This window comes from Pomacea canaliculata, linkage group LG3, assembly GCF_003073045.1.
Source record: "Pomacea canaliculata isolate SZHN2017 linkage group LG3, ASM307304v1, whole genome shotgun sequence".
In the NCBI taxonomy this organism is placed as follows: domain Eukaryota; kingdom Metazoa; phylum Mollusca; class Gastropoda; order Architaenioglossa; family Ampullariidae; genus Pomacea; species Pomacea canaliculata.
The window spans coordinates 11,113,462-11,134,667 of NC_037592.1; the positions used below are offsets into that span (position 1 = coordinate 11,113,462).

The window sequence follows — 21,206 nt, forward strand, 5'->3', positions numbered from 1 at the left end:
TACCTGTGAGCAGGAACAATGTTGATGATGATGATTTCTTCAATAAGCTCCAGACTTCTATCCTGAACAGATGTCTCCTGATCCCACACCATCGGCAGGACTCCTTTTAACCAAGCACTAAATCAAGAAAGAAAACAAAAAAATAGAAAAGTCACAAAATTGAAGCAATTATTTTAGATTTTAATGTATCAGAATAAATTTTCACGTAAAATAGAAAAATTTGTGTCAACTTTCTATTGTTCTTGAGGACTTCTTTTTAGTTCTATAGTTACTGAGTGGTGTAAAGCTTTTTTTATTAGGGCACATGAAGACTCAACCAAAGATAAATCACTACCAATAAAATGAGAAATAGCTAAGTGTGTCAGAAGTATGAAATACCTTTGTACATAGATATTATCTTGAAAATTCCAAAAGACCTCAGTCAGCGATGCTATAGCTTGCTTGCGAACTGACAGTGCCTTGTCCCGACATCGTTCACAAAGTATCTCCACATCCTGCAAAATGAATTCCACCTGCGGAAGAATCTATCAGATGGTTCAGTTTCAAAAAAAACAAAACAAATATGCTTGGAACAGAAGACAAGGTGCTGTTGACACTATTTGGCAATGAATGTGTTGTTATTATCTGCAAGGAGCATTGCAATATTGGCTGATAATGAAATCAGACCAATGTACAACTCTAGTAACAACAGTAATAAGATTATTTATGGAATTTTCACAATGACTAAACCTCTTGTTTGAAGAGCATAGCTTCAAAGACAATGAGCTTGTGGAGCGCCAACAAGGCAGATTTGCGGACATGGACCTTCTCATCTCTTGCCCGCCTGTGCAGCATGGAGATTACCCCATCTCTGTCAGGTAAACCTTGCCAACAAGATGAAACATGATTAACATCTGTACTTAAAACATTACAACTTGTATAATCCAATATTTAACCCAACAGATATCTTTTCCTCAATGATTTTGTACATGCAAGACAGTGAGCTTACTGTTATTGCTTGATGCTTCAATATTCACGGCACAAAATGGTGTTGGTTTTTCCGTCTTTGCTGGTGTTTCTTGTCTGATCGGAGTACCGTCAATCTGGTTTATTTGACAGCTGATTTCACTATCAGCATGGCTGGACTCTATACCTGTTCTCTCTGCAAATTTTAATAAATGTCATGAACGTAATCCGGTAGCTTTTTTCCAACATTTTGGCACAAGTATTTATACATTTTTATCTGAGATACCTAGCTACTTTAAAGTGTATTTTTATTCATTATATATATATATATAGATACTTTGGAGTGAATTTTTTTTTCTAAGAAACTTAACTACTTTGAATGTTTTAAAATATGTAAGTCTGATATGTACACATTACCTTACAAGATTTTTTTTTAAAATGACTAACTCCACAATGAAAATAATTTTGTGTAACCTGCTTGCTCCACTGTGCGAACATGATCAGACGGTGTAGGTACAAGATATGGTGTATTAGAGGATGCAGTTGGTCGTGGGGTTATCATTTCCACAATGGCGGTTCTAGCAGATATGCCTCCTGATTGTAGACACTGAGCAAATCCTGTTAATGCTCGAGCGCGAACACTGCAACAAAAACAAAAAGTGTAAAAGTGCCAGCGATTATTTTTGAATGATTGTTGTATTTTATTTTATTCACAAACTGCCCAACAAATGTACTTAATAAACCTTTGTAAATTTTGTTGTACAAAATATTTCATCACAGAACAATCTGCAGTCCCAACAGGAATCATGAATGTAACCACAAGAACAACTTCAAATAGGCCACCTGCTGCACTTTCCAGTAATTTAACAACACATTCTGACATTACACCTGGAAGGCAAAATGTACTCTGGCATGTCACATGGGCAAGTAAAATTCTACATTGTCACATTATCTGAGGAGACTGATACTCCAGCACACATCCTGGAGACAACAGCATACCACAGAGCTAATATCATGAGATGAAATCCTAAAAGAATTTTTTTTTTACCTAGCAGCCACATCTGAGCACCTGGCCAACAACTGCTTCATCAGACTACCATGTGAGGCTGCGACCATTGCTTCCTCTGGCACATCTGTGTGTCATAAACAATGAAAACAAATTTAAGTAATTACACTTCTTAACATACTATTACCTTTTTACCTAACTTTTATGAGACTTTTAGAAATTAATTAAACATTTGAATTACATTCACACCCTCCAAGCATGAATCCATGCACTCTATGTACTCTACGTATGTACACATGCATACAGATATATTTGCACACATGCACACCCATACGTAGAACAAACCAAACAGCACAAACACATGCCTGCATATTATTAAATGACTTTTAAAAAGGTACACGTATCTTACCTTTTAAGTGTCGCTCTGTCTGTTCTAGAAGCAAGCATATCACATCCAGGGAAAATGTGCGGACATTGCTCTGAAAACAGCCATGCCAGATATCAAAACTTTATAGAGGGTCCGCTTTATAAGGTATCACGATTGCTAGGGCCTTTATAAATATTTACTATCATAGTTACAGGACATAACAAAAAAGAATCTAAACAGTTTGGTCAAATCATTTTAAAGGATTGTAAATCTTGTTAGGTATTAGTGTCTATTTACATAACATCTTTTTATCTGCAGAAGCAACCTTCTTGCTTCTCAAATAGGTCTTTTTGGCACCCGCCCCACCTCCTAACTGTAAGAAGAAGCATATGACACTGACTGGAGGGAGGAAAATGGTGTTTTACACTGAGTTAGCAACTAAGGCTATATCATGGCAAGGCAGTCAGCCCTGTAAACAGACGAAAAATGCAAAGAAAGAACAGTGTGCCCAAGACATGAGCTGAACTCAGGACAGCCAATGCTCACTGTATTGGTGACAGATACTAACCGTTGCACCAAACTGAACAGCTCACACTGACAGGGAGTTGGACAACAATGAAAATGCTTTTGTACAATGCAAGCAGGAAGACATGTTTCTGATCAACAGCCAATTTACAAAAGACAATATACTGCATTATCCTCATGATAAAAGAATTTTACAAAGCTCATTATTTATTGTACCTTTTCATTTCTTGAGAGTATTCCAATCCATTTAAGCATGAAAGCATAAATTTCATCAGGAAAGTCCTTTAAAATTTCAACCACAGCCTGAAACAAGTTTGCATTTCAAAATGAAGGCTTAATTTCCATACGTATGAACAAATAAGACAAAGTAAGAATGCATCATTTGCTCACCCTCATCATATGCACACTTATTTGACTATTTGATACTAATAAACAAAGAAGTCAATAATAAAAACAAATTAAAAAAAAAAAACAAACCTGGGCAGTTTTGCTTCTGTACTCAGCACGATCAGGGACCTGCATACACATATGCTGCAGCAGAATCTTAATGCTCACAAAAGCTGGTTTCCCAATCATTTTCAACAGGAACCTGGCACAGTTGTGAAGTTTAATTAAAAAAACCTAAATTGATTGTGATGGAAAACACGGATATGGATTCATACGCTATATGACAATGACAAGATCAATTATGAATACCAAAACCAACAAGTATGTCTATAATTGGAAACAAAGAACAATAAAGCAACATTCATCAGTCCCATAATAAATGTGAAAACATAATACTTTGTATGGTCAGCAATCACAGTAACAGTAAAATCTCAGAGCATCCTAGAATAATTAATTAAGTTAATAAATTGTATAAACTAGCCACCCTAACACCCCTATTCAACTACCTTTGCAGTTCAAGTTGCAACATCTTCATTTAAGGAACATCGTGTTTCTCCCAACATTGCAACAACAAAAAAATACATCCATTATGTACATCCTTCAGAAGTTTCTAACAGTCTTCACAATTTTAAGAATAAGACTTTCATAAGTTGCCTTTTTAATTGCCTGAAACCATTGCTGACAATCATCCTTTCAGGAGAGGGGGCAAAGAAAAAAATGGAATTGGTAGACAGCAAACACAAACTTTTGGTGGAATTTCTGCTCAGACAAATTTCATGCGAAATCCTGAATATCTTTTAAAGAACAAACAGAAAAAACAAAAACAAGAAAAACCAACCAGCATACCTAATGAAAGCAAGTGTGTGGTTTCTTCCCAGCACAAGGTTGCGAGGAATCGTCTGAGAGGCACAAACCTTCTTTCTCTCAAGCAGCATCAGTGCACTAGGTAACAGGTATTTGCAAGCCTGTTTAGGTAAATAAAATCCCATTAGGGTGCAGTGCATAATACTGCAGATAGAAGGAAAATAAATAAGAACCTATCTAAAATAACATAAAAACTGCAGCATACTATATTTTAGCTAATACATTTAAATTATCTCATTATTCTACCTGTGCCTAGAAAATATCATGCAAAAGGACACAAAACAGATTGTTGGGAAAAAATCTCTTCTGCTGTAGATCAGTATATAATAATAAAAAAAGGCCATAGTTTAAACAATTAAAGCCAATCTGTTTTTAATGCCACTTGAATCACATCTACCAGATATGCCTCTGTTGACCTATAATTTAGCTACATGAATTTGATGTGAACATTCAGTCCTAGGGAGTGTTTTGGTAAAGGTAGAACAGGTCATGGTGCCTATCTCCTCTCTCTCACTGCTTTATCTTTCTCAACCCTCTAGGAAGTCAGGTACATTCCTGCCAGTTGGGTTGACTTCAAGTCGTTTGCTGTGCTACATGCGTATTGAACCAGCATTTCTCTTGGTTCACGCCCACACTTTAACCACTCATTTGTTTCCCCCTTTGAAACGCTTTGATATGCTTGTAAATGCTCCAATGCATGTGCACAGTTTATTCTGTCTACCTCAGTCTGCTTAGTCTTGATGGTAATTAATCTAGTAATAGATTACTCTGGGCATTTTTTTTTTTTAATTGGGAGATGGCTGCACGATTTTGTGTTGCTTTTACAATTAATATTCTCATATCAATACATAAGGTTATGTGGAGACAAGAGGTAAATGATTTCCACAAATACATCATAACATACACAACATACATACACAGAGCACTGACACATCTTTAAGTCTAGTGATTGTCCAGCCCTCATGCAATGTGTGTTTCTCTCAACTCTGGTCGTATTACCTCCCCTTCCGATGTCTTTACCCTTTCCTTATTTCTTTCCCAAACCTCTTCCCTCTAAGAAATAGGAATCAACAGGCTGGCACACTTTACACCAGCCTGTGAAGCCCACAAACCAGATTACCAATTAAAAACTTGCAAGAATTCACAACATGAATGAAACATATTATCCAAACATTCAAAAAAAGAATAAAATCAAATAAAAGGGTTACATAAGAAAACCTTTACAACTTTCTTCTCTTTAAGTACAAGCAACATGCCCCTCGGATGACAAACCACAAAGACCTATTTCTAATACTCCAAGACCACATGAATTAATAAACATGAAACTGCAATATAGCAGAAGAAGAAACATGGAGCTACAAAACATATAGTTCTGAAAGTGCTAACAGTTAGCTTCTGGTCACACAAATTGCCAAACACTGCTATCAGGTATAATGTACTTACGGCTGTGGTAAGGGCCGTTATGTCACCATGCAAAGGCTGGCACAAAATGTATATCCCCTATACAACAACCAAAACATAAAATAATTCTATAGGAAACAAGTAAAATAATGAAAAAAGAAATGTCTACAATGATGTTCATGGTTTTCCTGCAGATTTTACCAAAAGGCATGTTTTAGGTGATCTCATCCAATTTTAAAAATAAGACCTTTAAATGGTTTGAAAGAATTATAAGACATCTTTATATATTTTAGTATTAAAATTTGCATGGCTTAATAATACCAAATGAAAAAAGTTTCAATTGTTCTTTAAAAAAATACTTTATATCAGTGACGTACAAGCAATACAAATTAGTCAGAACAATTATTTTGCTGTTAAAGAACTTCCTAATACTTGAAAAAAAACTACACAAACCACGTCAAAAACTAATGTTCCTCACCTTGTATGCAAGTTCACAAGTTCCAAGGTTTGCAATGGTAGTTCTTAAAAAAAAAATATACAAAGTATTAAAAACTTATGTGAAACAAGTAATTTAGTAATCATACTCTACTGTATTAAAATACAAAACTAATAATTTTTACAGGATTAATGTTAAATAGTTCTTTCTTATGGATTTTTTAGAACTCTTCCTTTTCTTAAAAAAAAAAATATCTAAAGTCAGATAATCTAGCATTGTCTTCAGTTTGACAATTACAGTCTCAACCCATCTTTCCACCTGTTTTTCTCACCAACCTAACCTCTTGTCACATTTTCTAAGAGTTATCCTTTGGTTATGGATCTTAATCTTCTCTTTGTTGCAACCTTCAAATTTTGGCCAACATTTGTATTGCAGGAAAGACAGCGAGATAAAGAGCTGAGACAGTATTTTTGATTTTGAAGCATATCATAAGAAAACACACTACACATACAAGTTTGCAAACTTTCCATCAAAGTTTTCATTGTCCTGTCGAACAAGGCTGCCCAAAACCCTGAGAATGTGATCCAAAGTAAGAAATGATTCTCGAAGAGAAAAGTTCTCCAAAAATGATACCAGCTCCTATACCAGAAAAGAACAAAGGAAAAAAGTCATAAGTATAGATCTAAAGTATACTTTTTCCAAACTTAATCATGCATTGCCAGAAGTATGCTTACATCCAAACCTTAATGCATTCAACTGAATTCAAAATCGATCAGAGGTGAACCCTGTATATAAATAGAGCATGGTTACAAAAGGTGAAGTACACTGTAGTTATGACAGCTATTTAACTGAGTAGTAAGACTAAAGATAGTTTTATTAATTTCATTCTGAACACAATAGTAGTGATGAGCAAAATTAACAAAGAAACTAACAAGGGTATTCAGCAATGGCCAGATGATATTCTCTTGCCAGAGAAACAGTATTCATTACACTTGCAGGCAACAACAGTGAGTAAGAATGCATTTGCATATAAAGATAGCTTATGGCATTTCTGATGAAGGGGAGATAAAGATTGTGATGGAACCACCCAATATGCAACTTTCAGTTACATTGTCATCTAAATTTGCTGTGGAACCACAAGTATTTCATCTCACAAGAGGTAAATAAAAATTAAAATGAGGATGCTCCAGAGCAAAAATATAAATCAAATTTAGCCTGGAACTTTCCCAATGACAAAAAGACTACTTCTACAAAAAATAAACCAAGTAAAAATAATAAAACCAAAACTATTCAAATCTTAAAAAATGAGATGTTTTCTGAAAGAAAACTGAAACAGGAAAGTGATTATTTTTCTCTTACATTAAGAAGTCTTCTGTGAAGATTTCTGAGGCAGTTGAGCTGTGTGGTAGATAACTCTTCCTCATCGTTTGCATCCTCTTCATCCTCCTCTGCTTCCAAAGAATCCTGTTCATAAAAATCCACGTCACCAACAGGAACAACATTTGAAAAATATTGCTGGCATCTGGGCTCCTTATTAAAAATTACAAGAGATTAAAAACTTATTCAGAAATATTTGATTATGTCTCCATTGCTGTGGCAACACTAAACAGAGCTGTTGGCAATTATAAATGCCCAGTCATAAAAGTCTACAAAAATAACATTATAACATGTTGGTAACTATACATGTACAAAATAATCTACACAACATTATGGTAACTTACTGCGGACGACTGCATATCTTGCTGAGATGCAGCATGCTGCCGTTTTCTGGGTTGTGATTGACTGTGGCCTGCTGGAGGGATACTTTTTTTTCTTTTGTCATTTCCACCTTTGGAAACGTAAATACATTTTATTTTGACTTCACTTCAATTTCATGTCAACATTACTTTAATCCATTTTGAATGAGGTATCTTACACAACAGAGAAATCAGGTCTGAAACAATTTTTATAAGAATAAACTCAGTGAAATCTACACCTCATCTTTTATTATAAATAAAACTGATCCAAAACAATAGCAGCCATGCTTATTCTCAAAAAACGTTTTTATTCTTGGCATTTCTGACACCTCTAACATTTCCAGAAAAAAAACTCTCTTACTCTTTCAAGCACGCATAAATCTGTCGACTGCTCTTTAACTGAGGCAATTAATTATATTAAGCAGATCTCACATTCTGGTTTAAATCATGTTAATGACAAAAACATTCATATTTCCAAAGAAATCCTTTATGAAAACCTTACCTGATTTTACATCCGCCTTTAGAAGATCCACCACACGCAGCAGAAGATCAGGATTGTAAATTTTAAATGCTCGGCTTCCTGTCAGCAAGCGATTATAAGAATCAAACTTTTTACTTTGTTTTTGCTGATGTACCAAGTCTGCAGAACTTCATTTAGCTAGCTATAGTTACAGAAGTACCAATATTAGCAATAGGTATACAAATTTTTATTTAACAGCTATTTTAAGGGCTGTTTTCTATTTTCAAAATCTGTATTTATTTTTATCAAAAACTCTGATAGATATGTTTGAAGCTAATAATCTTTTTTTTAACTTGATATACAGTTAACACAGAAAAGAAAAACTGTTCAAAATCAATAAATGCCTTTATTTACTGATGTGTCTGGATACATATAGCTATCCACACTACTGACACTGCTTAATTTGTTACATATTTCTAGCAGGGAAGATCATGACAGTTGTACACAAATTCCAAGCATGCATTATATTTTGGAAGATTGCATCTATATTCGGGCTTGTAAAAATTGTATGGATAAAAAAGCTCTGGTTTATGTCTACAAAAAACCTTAAAGAATGAAAAAACTTTTCCACCATTACTCTAGTCTTTAAATACAAAGTTGTGAAATGAAAAGAGGGAAGAATTCTGTCAATAAAAACTTTTTTTTTAACAAATGATGATGCTTTTGAATAAATGGAAAATGCGTATCTCTTGTGACAATCAATGTACTACAATAAATTGATGATCAGACACACGTCTGCTCATGCACACATGAACAGTTTCCTCAACTAACCTTGCAAACCAGCAAGACTTAGGTACAATGTGGCGGCGATGAAGGCAGCCTCTTTTTTTTTACCTCGGCATGTCTTAAACAACATTGTAAACACATAATTCAATATAGCTTGGTTTGAAACTGATACAAGATCCAGAATTACAGACAAAAAGTATCAAAAGTCTTCAGAGTTACACCTCTGCAATCCAAGAGTGAAATAATAAACTTGAAAAGAAAATTAAATACACAGAAATGCTACTAAACAGCTTGCTTTCAATCTGTTGTCATTAACATTAATTTAACATATGGAGACAACACAACATCTAAGTACAAAAAAAAATTGATGAAGGCAGGTAGAGTTTGTCTCCATTCTAGGGAAAGGACATGTGATAGAGATGATATAATTAAGCAACAAGCTATTGCTAATTACACTCTCAAATAGTCTTTACATCCACTGACATGTACATTTATGCTAACAGTGTGACTAAAATACAAAGGAAAGATTATCTAGACTTTGGCATGGACATGTGTTCTCACTTCTGCTGATAAAACAAGCTAATTTTATGCTCAAGCTAATGATAATTAAAAAGCAAAGTAATTATCATGGACTTGAGTAATTATACAAAATCCTGTTAATTATCCTGGAACTATTCCGAATAATATGCGGATCAGATACGCATCCTCTTTTAATAGTCTTATCATCTCTTAAGCATTTGCATTAACCTTTTAACTCTTTAGCGTGCAACACTTCCACTATCATCTTGACTGAGTGACCAGACACCATTGTTCAAGCACCATGGTCTATTACAGCACAGAGTCCTACTCCACCCCTCCCTTTGTCCTTACTGTCTGTTGGCCAGCATTGTGACAAAACTACATCATGCCTTACCTTTACATTATGGTCCATAGGAATGAGGTGTGCCAAAAATGCAAGCAGCGCCTTGTGCGATACATCATTCTCCAGAAGGACAGTCCAAAACCCTATCAGAGAATTCACAATATCTTACACAGTGTTATATTCCATTATGTACATGTGTGTGACATGTGCATGTATGTGATGTGTGCATGTGTGTGTGCGTGCGTGAAATTAAGAATCAGACATGAACAGCTTTCCTGCATGAAGAAAATAATGTCAAACAATTATTTATACAAGGATGTATATTTTCTGAAGTATGCACTTTGTAGTATATTCATAACTGTCTAATTTTCTTCTATCCCTCTAAAGAAAACAGTACTAAATTCTAGCTTAAGGGGCAACACAGCTGTTGTATATCAGTGATTGTTTTCTCAGCAACAGCATTGCAGCCTTATAGCCTTCAACATCTCAACATTACTACCTTCAGTGTTTGATTCCTTATTGCTCCACTGTTTACAAGTGTCCAGAACTTTCTGAAGCTGATCAGCGTGATAGTCTGCCTCTTGCAACAAGTTTTCAGTTGTAAGAGGTAAGGGAGTAACATCTAAGAAGTGACCATCCCAACAGGCTTTTACCCATTCTGCAACAGTTCAACAAAGCAAAATTTGACACCTAAGGCAAAGACTACGGATACATAATCAAACTCTATATGTTGCAGTCAGCAAAAGGTAACTAACAGTAACATCAACAGCTAATACACATTATTACAATTTTCAATATAGTATGACTCATACTTAGTATATTAAACTTGAGAATTTAAACTCGAGGCGAAGCAGTTCCAACTTAAAAGCCAGTGTGTTCATCGTATACAAGTACCATAAATTTCGATCTATTGAGTGCACCTGTATACAAACCGTACCCACTAATATTTTTTTTTTAATCTCTACTTTTTTTCACATATAAAGCCACAAATATATACAACTTGCATGGTATGCATTTCGTTTCGTTTTCGGTATGAGGGTGTGTGTTTCAGCATCTGACTTGAATACTTCAATTGTATGTCTTTGATTTTAAAATGTGAACAGTTAACGCTGTAACACCGTGAACAGTTAACACTTTAACGCGGTGAACAGTTAACACTTTAACATGGAGCTCATCGAAAAATTAAGCGGAATCTGAAAAATCCACAAACAATCCCAAAATCCCTCCCACCACACAGTGTGCGCAGCTCAAAAGATAAATTAATCATGCAAAGTTTGCTCACACGGGGAAAATATCTCGGGGAGAACACACAAACCACAATAACTACTCATCACTAATCACTGTACTGCTCCAGCTGATGTAAACCATTTGTTGTTGATAACAGCACTGGCCGTGGGAGTCTGTCGCACTCTTATCGTCTAAAAGGTGATATTTTGACTGATACTACTTGTGAAATATATCTACTACGCTATAACTCTCTGTATTTTTAAATTTATCTTTTTTACCATCGTCTAGTGACTGCAAAGGTAAAGCGCAAATCGCTTCCAAAACTTTATCCAGGTAGTCTGTTGCCATCTCTTTTGAGTTTGCCGCCTAGCAAGAACACTTCCGGCAGTCAAAGGGCAAAGATCACGTTCCTTCAAATCGTCCTTGGTGCGTTTGACACCACGAGGGCATGACCGGTAACCCAGATTTTCATTGGTCGAAACAGCCACACCTCTGTCGCAGCGATGGCGCGTGGATTACTGTTTTGCAGAACTAAAATTGTTCCGTTCTGTAAGTCCATCTTACTAATATTATTATAATATATCATTATTATCCACGTCATAAATCAGAGGCTTCGGGCGTATAAGGAGAGTGTTACTTATTTGGTATGAAACATGACTGGCACAAACTTTCGAGTGTCCTGTCCGAACATTGTCAGTAAACATGTTAAAAGCAAGTCAACCTCGATCATTGCCATACTCAGTTCTTATTTCATTTAATGCTTTTGAATGTGTGTTGTAAAACATCGGAGCGCACACATTTACATTACAAAGACTTTCTGCCAACACCTTAAATTCTCTTAATGAGTATCGATATTTTTTAGCACACCGACAGCTGCATATGCTTTGTGGCATTTTACAATATGTTTGAGTAGCTGTCTGAATATTACACTACTTATTATGTCATTATATAGCACCATATAATCAGAAAAATAATGCAGACGACGCATATGACTCTGTAAATCCTTTTCTGTTTGAAGATAAGTGTGTGCAAGACATTGCAAGCATAAACAAGAAGAGCATAAGATGTACTGCATCACTGGCAGCAACAAGGGCAATCCTGAATCAGGAGCTTGAAAGCATTCGCCAGGCAGGCACCTGGAAGTCGGAGCGAATCATTCTTTCAGCACAAGGTCCATCCATCAGAGTAAAAGGGCAGACATCTAGCATCCTTAACTTTTGTGCCAACAATTACCTTGGGCTTTCAGTAAGTGGTTGAATGTATTAAATCAGTCAACAGTAACAGCATGTAACTTGGGGTGGATGTGTGTGTGTAAGAGAGAGAAATGGTAGTGAGCAGAAAAGAAAAACATGCTGCATACAAATTCAAAATACAGTGCAAAACATCTTTATTAATCCTTTTCAGGAAATGGTTTGTCTGCCAATGTTACTATTACATAACACATCAGACATTTCATGGCACCTCAAGTATGACATAAAATATAAGCACACATAAGAACCAAAAAGACCCCAGAAAGACTAGGGGCTTTGGGAATGGGAGCCAGTAGTGTGAGAACCTTTACTCAAAGACGTGTCCTATCCATGATTTGATTGTATATGTGGATTGCCTCCAAAATAAAAGAATGCAGATATTGCATCTTGTACATTACTCTTGCTTTTATAGGCAAAATTGTAGAGGGTCTAATGAGTCCTGAATCAGAACTATAGTAAGCGTTGGAGTAGAAACTTTTCAAAAACTTCCATACATCAGAGAGCGTAAATGAGGACATGCCTTCCATATTCTTCTAAATATACAATACATATAAAAAGTACTTGCATTGCACACAGTATGTGTAGTACATTTATTAATTTCACTATCTTCATTGTTCGTTTATTTTGTATTGAGACAAAATAATGATAAGTGCACAATAAACACACTTGCAAAATGAATTCAGTTGGTGCTATACATGCCTTATATAAGTATACTTTTCAGTCATGATCATGTATTGCAAAGTTTTTTTAATTACATTAATATCATTCAGTCTTAGCACAGAAAATTAAGTAGACTATCAAACATATCTAGACACAGCAGCAGAACTAACCAATCATTAAAGCTGGACACACACACCATCTTTAAATATGATAGCAGTAGTCTTTACATCAATGCATTTGTTTTCAGTTTGGAATCTAGATATCCGTGAGAAAACTAGTATAAATATAAATAGATTTGCAGATGACATTGCACTGTGCTTATGAGTTTCTTGTTAATTTTAACAGAGTCATCCGGCAGTTATTGATGCAGGTCTCAAGGCACTAGAGCTGTATGGTGCTGGCTTAAGCTCTGTTAGGTTTATCTGTGGCACCCAGGTACAGTGGCTTCTGGCAGTTGCTGGAATAATACAAATTCAGCAGCATTTATTTTGTTATATTTTTAAACAAGATTTATTCAGATTGCACTAAACATATTATTTTTGTCTTCTAGTGTGTAACATCAAAATTGGAATTATTTTTTAAAAATCGAGCTTCTATTGAATGAACTCTGCATTTGAGACAAAGGCATTTTCCATTTTATTAATGGATGATTTTTCAGTATTTCTTGGTTCAATGCAGAAATAAATAATATACTTAGCCGTGCAAGGTTTTATATATATATATTTGACGTAAAAAGTGCTTCCATTTCTTTTTTCAGTGTTTGGTGGTCAGTGAAAATGACATTTCAGTATTAGATAGGTAATGTTAATATTGTGGTTTGTCTGTATTGTTAGGACATTCACAAGGAACTCGAGGAGAAAATAGCACGTTTCCATGGACGAGAAGATGCCATTTTGTACATTAGTTGCTTTGATGCTAATGCTGGCATCTTTGAAGTACTTCTTAGTCCAGATGATGCCATCATCTCGGATGAGCTTAATCATGCCTCCATCATTGATGGCATTCGATTGTGCAAGGCTCAGCGTCAGCGGTATAAACACAGAGATATGGAAGGTTAACATTTGTCTGCAATTCCCTTTTTTTTTTGTGCTTGTGCATAGAGGTGATGCTAAGTCTAAGTAGGGTTATATAGCATTTGTGCTAGTAATTTGACCTAATACTCTGCATGAGATCCAGTAATAATCTATCATTCGACTTAGATTACATTCACCACCACACCTACAATTACATTTGCAAAATGTTTTTAGGCGAGATTTTAAATTTAATACAGAAAAAACAGAATTACTTGATTCTTATTGACAAAGAAAACCAAATCTGTAAACTTTAGACTATTTCGCTTTCTTCGGAAAGTCAAAATCTGCTTAACAGTGGAGCAATGTATGGATCTTGAGAGTGCATAGCACAGATCATCCCAAGACAGGGCCATTCTTGTTTAGTTCAGCATCTATTTTACTTAAAAGGACATCAAAGCATGATTAACTCACAAAACCATTTAAAAGGATTTAGAACCAGCACCTGCTAGTCTTTATAAGATGTTTCGATTTTTTTTTAATAAATCCATCAACACATGCTGTAGTCAGGCATTTTTAAACATTGTTGATTTATCTTCAGATCTGGAGAACAACCTAAAAAATTCTCAGGGTAACCGACAGCGTCTCATAGCAACAGATGGTGTTTTTAGTATGGATGGCAATGTTGCACCCCTTGAGTAAGTGCCTCCATTTGTTTTCTTAATGTAAAAGGCAAGTGAAAATGGCAAGTTGGACTTTTATGATAGACACTGATGTTCTGAATCATTTCAGCTCAAAATATTGGGTTGCAAAACTTATAGCTGGGTCTAAAACTCAGCTCTCAGGCAGTACAAAGAAAGCCTATTGTTGAGGGAAATCTTCAAAACATGGGAGTTCACTTTCTTGTTTAATAAGTGCAGCTTTCCTAAATACTGGCATCATAGATCTGAGGATTATGCCAGTAAACTGGAGAATTTGGCATGACAGCATTTCTTTTTGAAACCCAAAATTATCATTAGACATGATTCAGAATGTCAGTATTTATCATTCAAGTCCAACCGGCTATTTCATTTTCTTTCATTATTGTAAGTCATCTTAAACAACATCTATGATATCTAAATTGAACTATAGTTTTAGCTTTAAAAAAACTGATGACAGTGTTTCCTCTCCTATATGTCCCCTCTCACTTTTGGGACTGAGTTTATTTCAAGAAGTGTTTATGTAAGAATAATGCATTATTTTTCATAAATCATCAACAAATTTAGTAAACCAATTAATGTTTAACTTCCCTGGGTTTTTTTTCCCCAGTAAAATTTGTTCTCTAGCAGATAAATACAATGCTCTAGTCTTCATTGATGAGTGCCACGCTACAGGATTTTTTGGAGCAACAGGAAGGTAAAAAGAATTTATACTTTGTGTATATAAAAAATTTGTTTTCGTTTATTTGTTGCATGAGAGTTGTCCATCTTATTCTGTTTAATATGACAGAGAAGCAACAGAATAATGAACATAAAAACACAAAGGCAGAACATCGAAATTGTAATAAGGTATTTCTGTTCATCAGGGGCACAGAGGAATACCTTAGAATACAAGGGAAAGTAGACGTCATAAACTCCACCCTGGGCAAAGCCATGGGAGGAGCAGCAGGTAAATATTTTGTTTGTCAAATGTAGACAGATTTTATGTTTACACTTCTTTTGTGCCTGTTGCTAGTGCAGATTGTTGCCAATTTTTTCCACGATGTGGCCAGCAATATCAGTATGTTTGAAAGAAAACAAACTAGCATAACATTGCATAATTAGTCCAGTTTTTTTGTATACCATTTGTAATAAATGAAGATTGGTACAATGAAGTATCAGCACTTGCTCTACAGGTGGGTACACCACTGGTCCCAAGCAACTGATTGACCTTTTGCGACAAAGGTCAAGACCATACTTGTTTTCCAACACCTTGCCTCCTCCTGTGGTTGCCTGTGCCAGTAAGGTGTGGTTTCCTTTTGCTGATAAGGGAACATTATAATGATTAGACAGGTGTTTGCAGTTTGATTAACTATAGATGTATTGAAAACACAAGTCACATAAAAGAAAGAATTTGCTCAACTCCAGTTGATTTATTTCCACAATTGAAGATACTTACATTTGTAAATTCCCAGGTCCTGCAGCCTTTTAAGATTTCTTTTTTTCTTCCTTACATTTTCTCTGTGTTTGTCCTTTTATTAAAATATTACCACAAATTATTTCTTAAAATACCGACGATACACATCACAACACTGTCAGATTACTCTTTCTTGAACTTTGCAGAGAGAGACACGTGAACTGACTTTTGTATTACACGAATGGCTTTCAGGTTTTGCAATTATTATTACTTAGATTTCTAGAAAACTTTGGAACATTAACGGTGTATGATCAGCGCGCTAAGGACCACTTTTTAATATCTAATCTAAATGGCAGGCATCAAAATTAATGTGTATGTATGAGAACATTCATAAATAATACATCTTTCCGACCACACAAGAGAAAAACTTTTGACTGTCACTTAGTGATGCATGAAATCCAGACCATCTGATCCCTGGGAACCCTGTGTAAACTTAGACCAGACAAATCGATGCAGATGAGCTGTAGCAATGAAGATGTATATGAGAGTTCGCATGTGTATTTGTCTTAGGCTTTTGACCTTGTGATGAAGAGCTTGACGCTTTACAGTTGCAGTAAATATATTTTCCTGTCCTTGCTTAAAATATCTAGACCATCACTGTAAGAATCAAGATAAACTATCCAGAGTTTTATCAGTAATGAAACTGCTGATTAAAAAAGGAAATATTATTTGACATGAATTTGGATGGATATATTTTGCTAGGCATATTTTGTTTTTAAGAGTGGCATAACAGATATGAGAAGCAGCAGTTCAATCACTTAACAGTACATCAGCATCTTTTAAAGGTTGACATTTTTCATAGGTGCAGGGGATAGAAATTTATATGTTTTGCAGATGATACATTTTGAAACTTTATGGTGCACAGGGAGATCCAGAACATCCTATTTGCCCAGTCATGATTGGGGATGCTCGACTTGCCAGTCAGTTTGCTGACAAAATGCTAGGTACAGGAAGTTTTAGTTTTCATACTTCCAGAATTTGGTTTTGTTTTTTTTTTAATGTTATTTTAGTGTATGCATGCACACACACACACAACTAATGTTAATCTTTTCTTCGTATACTTTCATACATCATTCTACTACACCTTATTATTTTAGTTTATGATATACAGGTCTTTTTTATTTATAGTTTTGTTTTCAATTCTTTAAAATGCAAGTTAATTTTATTTATTCTAAGTTTGTCTGAATGGATTTATAGTTATGCTTTTTAATGCTCAGTGCTTTCATCACTGTTCCTAGCTTATTTGCCTCATATTATTAAAAGTTATTTTATTTTACAGACCAAGGAATCTATGTTATTGGATTTAGCTATCCTGTGGTTCCAAAGGGCAAAGCCCGAATTCGTGTCCAGATCTCTGCTTCCCATAGCATGGTGGACATCGACAGAGCAGTTGATGCTTTCGTAAGGATTGGGAGAGAGATGAATGTCATCAGCTAGACAGTAAATGTCTTAGGAGATCTCTTCCTGCAAAAGCAATTGTTTTTGTCAGATCAGGTGAAGAGAACAATAGAGGGAAAGGGTGAATGAAAATAATTGTCTGGAGTATAGTTGGGCAATTATTGTTTTTGAATTGCTTTTAAAACATGATGTATGTTTATGTAAAACCATCCTTTGTTAATGTATCAAATTTGGCGTCTGATTCACATTGAAGCAGACATGCAGCAATGTTTTGAAGGGTTTTGTTGATCTAAAATTAATCTCTTATTTCTCTGTTACTGGTAGATCCTTGCAAACTAATTTAAATTAAACTACATATAGAGAACATGAATGAAACAAATACCTTTTTTTTTTTTTTAATTTCATGGGAATTCCTAAAAGAAAATACCTGAGTATTTCATTGGTAAAAGAAAATATTGAGGATTTTTTATTAATCTTTAAGGTCTATTTGTCTAGGTAATCAAATAAATCAAAGCACATGTAAACAAATGATAAACGTTTGTCATGTGATGTTTCTAACCCTGTTATTATTTTTTCAGAATTTATATTTTCATATTTTAAGACTCTTTATTAATCTGTAATCCCCTAGGGGGTTTTGAAATATTTTAAAATATATATACACACATATTCACAGACATTCCTATACAATATATATATATCACACACACACACACACACACACATATTTCACTGGCCGGTTTATAAAAGCTAATGTATTAAAAACTAATTTTCTGTATCGCTCATTCCTTCTAGCCCTTTAAAATATATGTCCCGTTCTCATTCTTATGTAAGTCATAGCTTCATGCACATACTCATATCCTCATATCATATCCTCATATCATATACATATCCTCATATCATATATTGCTTTATTTTTCTCTCTCTCTCACACACACACACACATTCTTCTAGGTCACCATCCTCAGTAATAACTTTACAAATCAAGCTAATCTATTGAGGGTCTTTTTATTTTTTGAAGTTAATAATGAAAGGAACCTATACGCATTAGGATTGTGAGCATGGTAAGGTGATAAATTATTTTTACATTGATCAGAAAACAAGAACAGTGATAAATAATTTTTATTATTTACATTCCATAATGATGACATATTTATCTGTGGAAATGCAGTTGTTGGTTATGGCAAGAGCACATTAACTGTCTTTTTTTTTTTTTGGCTTGTGCAATTAGTGTAACAATTTCTAAGCAAATGAACAAGAGCCTTTGAATGGTATATCTTTTGAACTCTTGTGAATGAAGAGCTATGTCAAGTCTGTGACAAGCATGGGCTTAAAGCAATTAGTTCCCAGCAAAAATGTGAGATTATTGATTGAACAGTTTTGAAAATTATTGATATGCTAGAGCCATTTGTTTTGCATTTCTATAGATTGTAAAAGAAAAAGATTGACAGGTATTGTTTGACTTGAGATAACCCATTCAATTGATAAGGTTTGTTTTCAGTTTTGTTCATCACAGGTTCTTAACACATGTATTCTTTTTGGAAGACAAGTATTTCAGCTAGTATTAGTTTGTATTTTTTTACAATTAGTTCCCTAAATCTCTACAAAAGAGTACTTTTATGCTGTTTTTCTTATATAGACTGATAACATCTTTGTTATTTTTTTATTTTACCTTTGTGAAGAACAAACATTGTTAATTATTTAATTTTATTAGTGTGCTGTTGTGATAGAGCTACATATGTGTTGAAACTGATTTGTTGGAACAAATTTTTTTATGGAGTTTTTTTTTTTTCCTGTTCACCATGTATACATTATAAAACTATTTTTAAGAAAACTAATGTTTAGTAAATGTCAGTCTTATGTTAATCCCTAATGTAAGACTCAGAAATCTATTATGTATTAACACTGAAACTGAAAGTATGCTAAAGCCTAAAAGTATCAATCAGAGCAAAAACAAGTCTGCATACATATATATAAAAATACGTGAGAGCTGTCAGTTTTAATATTTACCCAAGCATTATTGAAATTTTAAGAAATCAGTGATAAAGGCAATAATTTAACAGATGGCATCAGGAACCACATGCTTTTTCAACCTAATTGTTACTGTTTTCCTTCCCAGCTATCAAGTTTTTTAACAAAATTCTGTGAGGGATAGTGGGTGTAATGTTATGCGCCATGTGGCATCAAAATATGTTCCAACATAATGATTGGGGAAATCTTTGAAAAGGCTGGAGGTTTTCCTTACTGGCCTCAGTTATCTTCTCAAGGTCAAGGCTATCAGTTGCAAAGATATTTAAATGTTTGTTAAAACTCAGTGCATTCATATACTAGTTTTAAACACTTGAAACAATACTGTTCCTTCTTTAACTGTGTATATATAATTGAATTTGTAAAGCCATTTCGTCATGTCAATGTGAGCACAATGTCCTATGCATAAAAGACTAGAAACAAAACCAACAGTCATACAAGAAACATAAGCATCAGCTAACAGATGACACCATGGCAAACATGAACTAAGGGCATTGAGGAAGGTGAACAACTGAGGAATGAGCTTTGATTATGTAAGATATGCACTTCATTTGTGCACTCTTTCTGTTCATATGGAGGACCACAGTTTACAGATGCCTTGATAAAGGCACATATTTTGATATCACTTTTATTACATTTTCTGATGTCTTTCAGAGAGTATATGCTATGGTTGGCAGGGTATCTTTCTTCATTACCTTGCTCCCTTGTACACATACTTCTTGCTGTTATAGCAGTAGCAGCAGCTTTCGGGTGTGCTGGAATATAGAGATTATTTCTCAAATATTGTATGATCTCTTTTTCAGTATATCATTTTGGCTATAGTTCTACTTTTTATGGATACCAAGGTTTTCAGGATTATTTTCTTTTAATAATATAAACATTTTTGGTTAAAAGTGGTTTAATGGTTTTGGTGATAAAGAAATTATTATTAGAAAATTAAGTTGGTGAATGGGTGATTGCTTGATCATTAAAAATGTATTTTAGTGGCTGCTTCTGACTAAACATTTGGATTTTTGAAAAGTGTTATAGTTTTGTCATAAATCTGGTTTTATGACTGTTGTTTTGTAGTTGCCTTCTGTAATCCTATTCCTTATATATTCCATTTTAAAAATGTTAAAAAAAATTGGTATAAAATAAACATCAAATGTTTTTCCTTTAAACATCAATTTTGCTTTGCTTATTTTGAGAAAGATTTTACTCCTCTCTCATCCCAACCCCTGGCGTGGAGCATTGTGCATTGTGAAGTTTTAATGATTTATTTATTTTATGAATGCATCTTGATAACTATATTGCAGATACATCATACATAGTTATGGGTTATTATGTGTCCTGCTTTGTGAAAGATATTTTTCAAAGCAACATGTGCTTCATAACAGTATTGCCAAGATCTTCAACCTCTGAGTAACAGCTAAGAAGTAATTTCAACGCCAACAGAATCTCTACCATGTCATTGCAGAACTAAAGAAAACATTTAACAGTGTGGCATGCAGCACTGTGGACAACCATGAGGAAACAGCATCAGCTCAGCATATCAAAGTCACAGAACATCAGTAGACAAGATCACTGAATTGCCAGTGCATTTCTTTTCAACAGTAGCATAGGTAACTCAGAACAGCTGTGGGAGTTGCTCAACATCTTTCCAGAATCATGACAGATGCATTAAAACCGGGGTGGGCAAAGTAGGGCCCGCCGACGTCTTTAGACCGG

The 21,206-nt window shown here is 34.6% G+C and overlaps 2 protein-coding genes across 2 annotated transcripts in view; one reads left to right on the top strand and one right to left on the bottom strand.

The window, feature by feature from the left end:
* Positions 1-11,450, bottom strand: part of LOC112560696 (condensin-2 complex subunit D3-like) — a 27,863-nt gene extending 16,413 nt beyond the window's left edge. The window contains exons 1-20 of the mRNA XM_025232712.1: positions 11,281-11,450; positions 10,275-10,433; positions 9,827-9,918; positions 8,959-9,031; positions 8,170-8,247; positions 7,653-7,759; positions 7,291-7,395; positions 6,443-6,570; positions 5,974-6,016; positions 5,538-5,594; positions 4,077-4,195; positions 3,321-3,432; positions 3,060-3,146; positions 2,361-2,430; positions 1,994-2,078; positions 1,420-1,586; positions 989-1,141; positions 730-863; positions 379-494; positions 4-117 (exon numbers count right to left, since the gene is read on the bottom strand). Of these exons, the coding sequence (XP_025088497.1) occupies positions 4-117; positions 379-494; positions 730-863; positions 989-1,141; positions 1,420-1,586; positions 1,994-2,078; positions 2,361-2,430; positions 3,060-3,146; positions 3,321-3,432; positions 4,077-4,195; positions 5,538-5,594; positions 5,974-6,016; positions 6,443-6,570; positions 7,291-7,395; positions 7,653-7,759; positions 8,170-8,247; positions 8,959-9,031; positions 9,827-9,918; positions 10,275-10,433; positions 11,281-11,350 (2,069 nt within the window). The 5' untranslated portion in view covers positions 11,351-11,450. The remainder of the gene's footprint in view (positions 1-3; positions 118-378; positions 495-729; positions 864-988; positions 1,142-1,419; positions 1,587-1,993; positions 2,079-2,360; positions 2,431-3,059; positions 3,147-3,320; positions 3,433-4,076; positions 4,196-5,537; positions 5,595-5,973; positions 6,017-6,442; positions 6,571-7,290; positions 7,396-7,652; positions 7,760-8,169; positions 8,248-8,958; positions 9,032-9,826; positions 9,919-10,274; positions 10,434-11,280) is intronic.
* Positions 11,441-20,659, top strand: LOC112560699 (2-amino-3-ketobutyrate coenzyme A ligase, mitochondrial-like). The gene is given in 11 exon segments (XM_025232715.1): positions 11,441-11,551; positions 12,021-12,247; positions 13,258-13,347; positions 13,746-13,965; positions 14,524-14,620; positions 15,231-15,317; positions 15,487-15,569; positions 15,796-15,905; positions 16,587-16,623; positions 16,892-17,020; positions 17,356-20,659. Coding segments are annotated over 11 exon segments (1,284 nt in total). The 5' UTR covers positions 11,441-11,505; the 3' UTR covers positions 17,514-20,659.
* Positions 20,660-21,206: the final 547 nt, after the last annotated feature.